Source organism: Amblyomma maculatum, chromosome 11 (assembly GCF_055883805.1).
Source record: "Amblyomma maculatum isolate TAMU_Amacu chromosome 11, ASM5588380v1, whole genome shotgun sequence".
In the NCBI taxonomy this organism is placed as follows: Eukaryota; Metazoa; Arthropoda; class Arachnida; order Ixodida; family Ixodidae; genus Amblyomma; species Amblyomma maculatum.
This window is the reverse complement of record NC_139354.1, coordinates 12,213,316-12,223,771: the sequence shown is the minus strand read 5'-3', so window position 1 is coordinate 12,223,771 and position 10,456 is coordinate 12,213,316. Positions and strand designations below refer to the sequence as shown.

The 10,456-nt window shown below is 46.1% G+C and overlaps 1 protein-coding gene across 1 annotated transcript; it reads left to right on the top strand.

Moving 5' to 3' along the window:
- The first annotated feature begins 3,028 nt into the window (after positions 1–3,028).
- Positions 3,029–10,229, top strand: LOC146172879 (uncharacterized). The gene is made up of 3 exons (XM_084583509.1): positions 3,029–3,346; positions 8,218–8,302; positions 10,007–10,229. Exons 1-3 carry the CDS (start codon positions 3,279–3,281, stop codon positions 10,220–10,222), a joined length of 369 nt encoding a protein of 122 aa, XP_084439635.1. The 5' UTR covers positions 3,029–3,278; the 3' UTR covers positions 10,223–10,229.
- The last annotated feature ends 227 nt before the right edge of the window (positions 10,230–10,456 follow it).

The following is a 10,456-nucleotide window of genomic DNA, read 5'->3' as shown; positions in this document are numbered from 1 at the left end:
ACACAGTTAATGATATTAAATAACACACATACACTGAAACCCGCAGAAAGGTTACCCGATTGACATTTTGTTAATGTTAATGAGCATTACTTACTTCTATTTTTGCCAAAACTAACAGTTTTAAAATCAGCTTTTTCCCTACAACAGTGGAAGATAAGAATTTGTTACTGGCATCTGTTTAATCCTCACATAACTTTTCCGATGCATTACAACGTCTATTTACCTGCTAATATTGTTTTGTGTATATTTTGTATTTGTGCTGCTAATATTGAATAATTTTATTTATTTCATTATGTAACAATATTTTACTTCACTCGAGCTTGGGCCTTCAGTATTTTCAAATAATTAAATAAATAAAACAATGTTGCCGGAAGCGGTAATTGGTATCCAATATCTTAAGCACTTGAGCTGTGGACGGCGGAAAGAAAAGGGACAGGATGCTGGACAGTTGCAGCTTACCTTTTTTTTTTTATCCCGCGATTACTCATCCGCCAGGTAACCGAACGTAGCCTAGTACAATATTTTGTTTTCCAAGCCATTCTTGCGTTGAAAGGCCTCACAATGTACGGCCACCCCGCTACGGTCTCTGCTCGTTTGTGTGACGTCCGCCTTGTATTGTTTCAAGCTTTGGGGAAAGGTTGTTCTTTTCTAGGCTGATAGGAAAATATTTGTGTTGTAGGATAGATGCTATTCTTCGTTCGATTTTGCATTTCCCACGAAATGGCGGCTGCATATCTTGGATTTCAGCGAAGGCACCTAATTCGTGCTATCTTCGCTGCAGAGGTAAACATAAAAACAAATAAGCAGCATACTCTGCAATGTGCATGCAATCAACGATCCAACGATCCTTTATTCAACTTCATGTATGTGCAGCATCCACGGCTGGCCTCAACTAAACCAATATGCCACGGCATGAGAGTCACGGCATCCTACAAAGAAGTCTGTGCACTGCTGCAAGGGCTCTACTCTTGGGAATGCCTGCTCTCAGCAAAACCGAAAAGCTTTACTGGAACCTACTGGGGCAGGTTATCCAACCACCAGTATATCGGCAACTACCCACAGTGGTGGGCAAGACTGATGTTTTGAAGCGCGTCGGGATGCTGCCCGTTCTAAAGGGCTCCAAAGACTTCTTCCATTTACACAAAGGAGTTTTGCCCTTGAAAGCTCGTCAGAAAGGGCGAAGTTTCTTCCTACCATGGTGCATAACCTGCCTCCTCTGTGGCAAGCGGGAGACCGCAGAGCACAGCTTCATGGAGTGTAACACGGCGTACACTTCTGGACCAAAGTATGCAGTATTTAGCATGGATTTGGACGTCACGTGGCCAGGCCTCTTGACTCTCGATGCGCCTTATCTGTCTCCAGCGCTCCGAGAGAGTGTGCTAGTGTTCAGACTGCATGCCCTCTGGATTGCGCGAGTGGACGTGGTGGAGTGTCTGTATGGCCCCAAGCCAGCTTGACGGTATCTTGTGGACAAACCAGAGTGGACAGCGAGTGCACTCAAGTCATCTGGCTCCGACGACAGCCTGCGGGAAGACCGGCAGCGGAACTGCAACGCAGCGGTTAATTTCCTGACCAGGCAGTGCAAGCGGTCTGGACGCCGCTGATGTCGGCACGTGCCGTTGGCGGCAGCCTTGCCCAAATATTCCACTCTCTCCTCTCTGGTGTTCTGCCTTGCCTCCTTTGTTGCGCCTGCTGTGTCCGAATACGCGGGGTCGAATTCCGGCTGTGGCGGCAGCTTTTCGGTGTAGGCGAAATTCAAAGCGCCCGTGTGCTGTGCAATGTCAGTGCACGTTAAAGAACACTAGGTGGTCGAAATTTCCGAAGCACTCCACAACGGCCTCTCTCGTAGCCTAAGTTGATTTGGGAAGTTAAACCCCATAAACAAAGCCTTTGTTGCGTGTATCTCGGCGTAATATGTCTAAATCTCTCTGTCGTCTATACTCGTCTATAAAATCATTAAGTTTGTTAATTCATCTTCGCTTCCTGGGTCTTCAAGCAGATATTATTACGCTAAGCAATCGGTGCTCTCGGGTTTGGTCAAGTCGCTGCCAGGCACATATTTATGTAAATAAAGGTGTTTTGTTTGCGCGCTCGGCTGAAAGTCGGAGAGATGGTTTCCATCCATTCCATCCAATTGGCATCCAGGAGTTTAGGGGCATTAGAAATAATAAATATTTGGAGTATATCAATTAGGTACGCAAGTACCGATGCTTGTTTTATATAAGGTAGCACTCTTTCTGTGATGTACAAACGCCTAAGCAGCGCAATGTTTTTACGCGGAGACTTTTTATATCGGTTGTAGGGAACAATATTCTCAAATAAACGTATACGGAGTGGCCACCGTGCGTATTGCGGGCTCTGTGCGTTGAATACTTTTGCATTTACTGAACTCTAAACTTTTCTTTCCGTCTATGGCATCAAATGAATTATCCTAAATAGAAGGTTTTAAACTCATCTCGCCTTCTCCTGTGTCGAGAAAGAAGCTGTGGGCGCCAAAAAAGCACAAAAATCGTTGATGTTGGAGAAAGGAAGGGTCCCGGCGTGAGAATGAGAACAAGATATCCTTCCAAATTAGCATTGCTCAAGGGGCACTATGATGATAGACACCTGGTTCTTCCTGTTATTTTTCTCAATCATAGAGTGACATCAAACAACGAATAAATTATTTTTAACTCTTAGTTTCAGAGCATACCTGTACTCTTCGTAATGCAACTTCAAAAGTCATTACGCCATTAGGAAATCTTCACATTTACGGTGGCCCCGCTTGACACATTCATTGATATAAGATTCAATTGTAGAAAAGGAGGAAATGCGACCACGATATCAGGCCTGTAGACGTCGTCGGTGTGGCCTGCTATAATTTCGACAACAATTAACAACATGTCGCTCGCGCACTAAGTCAGCGCTGTTCAACATGTGTTCCAAGCTTGCCTTTTAATGCTGCTTGCATGATTGATCTTATTGCAAGGAATGAATCTACCTAGCTCACGTCACTTCATATTTGCTTTGCCTGATGTTCGCATACATGAATATCATTCGACACGTGTCACATCTGGGAGCCGAGAAGATTTTCCATTAGAGACACATGGTGTCTAGACAGTTTGCACTGTATTTGGTTGTATTACTGGCGCATTTTTCGCACTGCTTCCTCGAATTCAGGCTTCACAATACTTTGGCTGGAAAGGCTATACCCCTGAGATTTCTTCCTCGACGGCAATTTCCCCTGAATACCGAGCGTATTTATAAAAAAAAGCACAGAGGCTTCTTGAAGCAGAACAATGGGGTTCTTCTACGTTGCTGCCATAATATTTGTGGTCCTCCCCACTACAGAACCCACTGGCACAAGGTAAGTGACAACTGAAATCCGCACTTTGTGGGACACCTATCAGCTGTTATTCAGTTTAGTCTCAGCTCAGAGATTTGTTACTGCATTCTGCAGGGGTATGTAGCGCTGTTTTTTAATCATGGGAATACTTTGGCGTCAGTTATCAATAAATGTTCATGACTACTCTTTGAGAGAGTGGAGAAAGAGAGAGTTAAAATCGCAACAAATTCTTAGTAGAAACTATATTCAGGCTTGCCTCGTTTTCCACAAAAGCAACATCAGTGAGCGCCGGACATTCAAAGAGTTAAATATGCGTACTTTCGCCCGTTCTGATATTAACACAAAATTGTCAATGTTCTTCATTCGATGTTGCAGCGTGCGCTAGAGCTGCAAAAAAAGAATGCTGACACTGTTTGTGTGAAGCCTCAGCTAGGGAGGCCTTCACCTTGAGGAACCGCACCTGCGTCCCCACTGCAGCGCCGCCATCCAGAAGCGCCACCCACCACGAATACGCCTACCCGCCCCTTTCATGTGGCTACCCCCCAACAAACACCCACGCCCCGGAAAACAAGAGAAGAGGCAATCGTTAAGGCGATTCAGCTGAAGTGAGCGAAATCGACTTTCTGTCATCTTCACATGACACAACACATCTCTCACATTTCTTCAGATTCACCTTTTTGCATGCTTAGGCATTTTAATTTGTACTTTCTTACTTGCATGCTCCTACTTGCTTTTCTCTCGAAAGCAGGATCTCTCGCTAACGCTTTCCTTGAAGAACTTGCTGCGCGGTAGTCAGGCTCGCTGCACGTTGAACACTTTATGCCACTCGTCTTAAACCCTGCTTCCATGGGACCCATTCATAACCCCACGAGGCGCGTTAAACATTCTAAGTTCGCACATGCCCACTTCAACTAAAAAATGCTGTCCAGCGCGTGTGCTGTTCTGTTCCTCTGCTCCTCTTCTCAGCTTTCTGTCTGACCTTCCACCTTCCATGGTTGCCATCCGCGGGGTAGTTGCCGCGGGAGCCGTTCTCGGGTAACACGTTTTTTCCGCCAGCGCAAGAACCTCCAGCTCCTGCATTGCGTGCACCCTAAAGGTTTATTTCATGGTGGTAGCCTTCAGTCCTCTCAGTGCTCCCTTCAAAAATAAATTTGAGCCTTTCTTTACTGCCCTTCGCCCCCTTGCCACATTTCCACCTTCCAACCGTGGCAGGTAGCTCGCGAAGGCATATAATACACCGAACAGCTTCTCTAATGGGCTTCTAATGACAAAGTACTAACGCGACAGCGCTATGTGCTCGCTCTACAAAATGTCTGGTGTCGGGGCTGTGTACGAAAAAAAGATGGCAGTGGTTTAGCTCCGGTTATACCTACTTGAGTTCCGAAAGACGCTTCTGTATTTACTCCAGTGTCTCTGTAGCACGCTTAGCTATCTTACTCTCATTCCTTCTATTATCGGCAGCCACCAGCCAGGCAACCATGTCGGGATCGGATAAATTTAACTTATCCGCTCTTCTGCGCCACTGAGCAGCGGCCGTGCTCTCCTTCAGCATTGGTCGGTACCGTTGTCAGATGGCAGGAGGTTTGGCTCCAGAAGGCGCCGCACCTCAAGGTCTCACATAACCTATCTGCCCGTCATCATTCATACATCATCCCCGGTATCTCCCCCTCCTCCCGGATGTCCGGGGGGAGGAGGATTTTGATTCGGGATGACGGCCGTACCCTGGCAAGGGGGCAGTCGTGTGGTGACACGCACACAGCAGTCACCGAACACTATGCCCCGCTGTGACAGCAGGCCGAACACAGGGAGACCGGACCTTCTTTGGACCTCGCATGTCCTGAAAGACGACTGTAACTTTAAAGGGCTTCATATTGAAACTGTTATGGTATGCCCAGAAACCTCGCAAATAATCGGTCGGTTCTGGCCGCGAGCTCCTATAGCTATATATACACTATACACCACATCTATTCTCCGCACAACCAACGGATAGAGTGATGCGCAGCTGGTGCCAGCTGTGGTTATGACGTCCCTCCTGCGCCACCGGCGGAGCGCGCAGCCGCGGCGGCAGCTCTGACGCACCAACTACTGCCTCTGATGTCACGTGGCTCCTCGCGCATGCGCAGCTTAACCCACGCTGTGCCGCGCGAAGTGGCTCGACGACTAACGTAGTGTTACATTCGCAACAAAACCACTGACTTGCTCTGGAAGATGATAGCTGACAATTCGCACTGTCGGGCACTGATTGGTGGCTTTTTTTTGCGCGAGGTCACGTGAATGCATGACATCATGCAGCTGGCAGGAGCTGTCAACTCGAGCTGATTTGTTGAAGTGGAAGGGCGACGAGGAATCGCACCCCTGCGGGAAACTTCGATCCCGAAACAGAAAGCAACCCCTAGACCATGCAGGTATACGTTAGTATAGCTTGGCTAAATCGCCGAGTGGTTTGTACGTCCAGTGATATTTCACATCGTGCTGTAGCTTATTGCTATGGGCTAACGAGTCTGATTGAAAAACAAGATGCACAGGTTTTAAAGTTAGACAAGCTTAAAGGGAACAAATGTATAAAGTTTGTATGCAAAAAATGCGAGGTCATTTGGTGCTAGAATCTGAATTGACTATGTAATCGCCGGATTAGATTACATAGGCGTCCAGACTTCACCGTAGTGCACTGCACTGCACGTGGGGCCCCAACGATGACGCGCAGAAATGATTGCTTGAAGGGAGAAAACCAATGCAACCGGATATGTAGCTCCTGAAGAGTTTTTTTTTTTTTTTTTTGTACCATCGGACAACTCAGTGCAGCATATGAGCGAAGCAAGCGGAAATCTGAAAATTCGGCAGCAGTGACGTTAATAAGACTTTTTTTTTCTTTTTTTCACTCCTCTGGTGAACTGAGGAGAAGACAACTTTTAATAAGTGAATACGCCTTCATTCTAAATGCAAGCGCGAAATCAGTTCACGCGCTTTATCCACAGCCTTCGTACACTTGGAGCGTTGCACATCGTCCATATGTAAAAAAAAAAGTATTTTAGCTTCCCTTTAATGGAATCAAATCCTTAAGTAGAGCCGAAGGCGGAAGCTATTCCCGCTATCGCTTTGTACCCTTAAAGACGGAGTTTAAAGTGCTCATGAAAAGCTGTTTACTAAAACTATCCCATCAGTAGTACTCTCCGCAATGACAAAAAAAAAAAAAAAAGCTTAAGCTAGCTTAATGAGCACCACACATATCGGCGATCGAAAATGAGGCTCCCTTTCTCCTCCTCAACTCAGCGAACACCAAGCGGAAGAAAAAAAAATTAGAAAAAGTTGCGACGGTGCTCAACACGCCCCGTCCCGCCCGCCTCACTTAGGAGCGCAAAATTAAGGGCGCTCTATGCAGGCCCCACGACGCCACAGGGGAGGTTTGCGCGCGGAATGTGTCACCCCAATTGGTTGCGAGTGGTCCCCAGAAGCACTTTTGAAAGTTATTTGTAAAGTATAGGCGGCCTGCAAAAGCTTTATATTTAACTCGAAGACTTACAAATATAACTTCTGTGGATTTTTTTGAGTTAGAATCTTCTGTAAAGCATCGCTTCAGGGGCTCTTAAGTCCCACTCTTTCCCTCTCCACGCGCAATTTTGAAAGCTACAATGAAATCGAATACTAGATATCTTCTAGAAGCACCACACATTTGGCTCCTCCCAACTCACCCTAAATGGGCTGCCCAACCATACACCGTCTGCTTTGACCGACTACTCACCTCAACGCTACTTTCCAAAAGCACTACACTGACAACTACCTCAATTTCGAGTCCCAAAAGAAGGATGTAGCGTTTGTGAGACCTCGCATTAGAGTAAAAGCATTCATTAGAGTAAGAACAGGGAAAAGATCCCCGTCTCCGCTTTTAGAGGAAATGAAGGAAACAGAAGGACTGTGGTGGAGCTGACGATGGCGTTATTTGCCGGTGCGTTTGCCGTTGCTGCGGGCTGCGGGAAGTGTTTGGAATTGAAAACTCCCTGCCGTACAAGGATCGCTACAAAGTCTCCCACTACAGCGTCTGAAATTCTATCGGCGTGCTTCTTAGGAGAGGGCTCGCGAACTGCGCTATCATTTCTGAGGCAAATTCAGTTTCGAACAATAAAGCTTTGATTCACGAAACGAATTCAACAGTGGTTGAGGGCAGGTGTAAGTTCAGTAACTGAACTTTCCTGTACTTCCGGCAACATGACATTGCGACTTAAAAAAAAGAACGTAGCGAGCACCTGAACTCCGCCTTTTAGGATATGCCGCAGCAGCGCTTTCTGGTTCGCGGTCATGTACTCGACACCCAAGAGCGCTGGACGATTGAGTCTTATTCAGCCTTCCCGAATTAAATGAACAACCCGAGTCCGCAGCTCCTTTCAGCTTTTGTAGGTCGGACAACACCTGAGTACTCGGCTATGTCAGCTAGAAGCTACCACCTGCTAATGCCATACCCGTGATATTTCGCTAATGACACCGACGCAAGGCTTTCTGGGTAATTGCACGTTTAGTGCTTTCGCATTCAAACTTGCACGTGAACAATGTTTTTCTTCATAACACCGGAGCTGAGGCTCAATAACTGTCACCCACATTTTAATCTCATGCAGACAACTTGGACAACTAAGAAAAAAAAAACATTTTACGCAGTTTTACAAACAACACATTCCTCTTCAATGTAAGTTTAAATTACATAAATGCAACACTCTTAACCTTGAAGGTGGCGCATGATAGCCTAAGTTGCTTATGCGCCACTAAACCCAACACAACAACAACAACAACAACAACAACAACATTAATTTGAGTTATGCATTCGTTTTTGTCCAGCGGGTTATCACTACTCTCTTAACATTCATTCAGGCCTGAATGCGTGGCTCACGATATGCCGTTTGCAGGGACACGATGCCGCAAAATTGGCGCGCACCACGACAGCCTTCCAAAGCTCTTCGGGAGCAAATACAACGTTGCGGTCTTAACCCGGTAAGTCACCTCTCACTGATGTCGTTGTGCGGCTTCAAAATTACGAAAAGTGCCCAATATTTCAGATTTCTTGGGCTCGGAAGGACAGAAGTCGAGAGGACAAAAGTCGCAGGCACAAATTTCCCGCGTAGACCATAGGCTCCGTCTCAACCAGCAATTTTGCGCTCCGTGACCAGCCTAATCGTTTGGCGTCACCGATCGAAACTTTTGCGCAAGACGGATGGTCCACAAATTTGATAAAAATGGCTCACCCTCGATACTTGCCAGACTAGGCTATATATAGAGCGAAACAAAAGCAAAGGCCCGTATTACGGCGCTGGAGCACCGCCACTACGCGTCCGTTGTTGACATGCAACTGTGGCGTAGTCACGTTGTATGGTTCCATTTTGTTCACGTAGTAGGATATCACTTTAACTGCTCGGTATATGTACGTCGTTGCTATACGACAGGCACGCTGGCTTTCCCATCTCGAAACTATGGCTTACATGACCTAGTAGTGTGGAAAAGCTAACCTTGAGAAACGTAACTAGTATAGCTCACGCTTTAAAAATTTAAGCCCAGGTTCCGTATTCCGAGTTTGCGTCGTTTTCAGAAGTGGTTATATCCCTGACATCCTGTCACCTGATTTTGTGAACGCCAGAGCCTGAAGTGGCTACCACTTTGGTTTCCGGCATTCCCGCCAGTCTGATGGCTCGAGGTCAGGGTGTACCGACACTTTGATAACGACGCAAACTCGGAATACACACCTAATTTTGTAGCCTGAATATACTGGCCCTATGTGATATGGCTGCCATTGACGAATTCTAAGAGCCTTTGTCCCTAATAGTACTGAACAGTATTTAAAAAAAAAAGACCTGAGACCGCTGAGACAATCTAAGAGGGAATATATGCGACAGCATTCGAGTTTCAGCTCTATTTTCTCTGTGTTTGCGTCAATTCCAGTGCTGCATTTATCAGCGCATCAGGTTGCTATTCGATCGGACCTTGTGGACTGAATAGCATCCTCCCATCCTATCGAATCAGAACATTAGGGGCATTTTATAATTTGACTGGATGAATGGTGCTCTGTAGTTTAGTCCTACATGGTCACATGACCTTAATCACGCGGTAAATATCTTCACAGGCACACACGGCGGCAATAATCACTAAGGTATATACTTCTAATGCGCCTAATAATCATTTCCGCACAACTTTTTTGAAGAGCATTTGAATTTGAAAACCGAGATTTAAATCATAAACGGAAAGCGAAGTGAAACCCGACGAGCTAAGGCAGCTAATTTGCACTTGGCCTGATCACGCTTAATCCTGCGCCATTTATTCACTCAGAATCTTAGAGTCACTTAAAGGTTATATTGAAATGGCGCCCACCGAGGGCAATTAAAGCTAATGATACTGATAGATACATAATCGCCTGTCAACCTCCAGCCAAAACTTTCGGTCTAGCATATGAGCGCGAAGGATTTCAACGATGAAAAACATCTTTCACGTATTTCCCCTCCACTCACGCACCAAACCGAGAGAGAAAAACAAAAGGGAGCAGAGGGATACAGTTATCCGCAACGAACGCGTTTGCAAGCTAAATCGGCTCGGATGCATAATTTTTCGTTTCGATGCTTGTTTACCTGTCCAGATTGACAGTTCGCCCGTACTACAGAATATTTTTATTACCCTCTGTATATTCGACTGGATTTTTTTTTTTTTCAGTGTATGCCAATGTATCGGCCCTCTGGTTGTCCTGGTGGATGCGAGTGCGTGGTGAGCCCTTTTGGCCAAAGGGTGCATTTCTGCGCTATTTATCGAAAACCACTACCCGAAGATGTGTTTAGCGCAAGCGCACACCGTTTATATGACCGAAAAGCTACGTGGACACGTACGCCAGTATCGCAACGTGGTCAAGCACAAAATAAACCATTGGCATAGAAAGTGCTTTGCTGCGTTTTCACTCCTCGCATCTGTCTGGAAAACAACCATCAGTGTACACCAGCTGACCATAGCTCCATCAATTTAGATTTCTTAAACCAGAGAAAGTTGTTAAAAGCACATTTTTTGCCTGGATGTTCCGAACAGCGCTTGTTTTCATCATTACCTTTTCAGGGGATAATATTTATTCCGTCCGTGTGATCGGACGACAGCGTCAGCCAGCGTATCGGTGGC

Excerpts from the sequence above, each read along its gene's own strand:
- LOC146172879 (XM_084583509.1), top strand. The coding sequence starts at position 3,279 with ATGGGGTTCTTCTACGTTGCTGCCATAATATTTGTGGTCCTCCCCACT. Across the intron at positions 3,347-8,217 it reads ACAGAACCCACTGGCACAAG|GGACACGATGCCGCAAAATT; the intron begins GTAAGTGACAAC and ends TGCCGTTTGCAG. Across the intron at positions 8,303-10,006 it reads AACGTTGCGGTCTTAACCCG|TGTATGCCAATGTATCGGCC; the intron begins GTAAGTCACCTC and ends TTTTTTTTTCAG.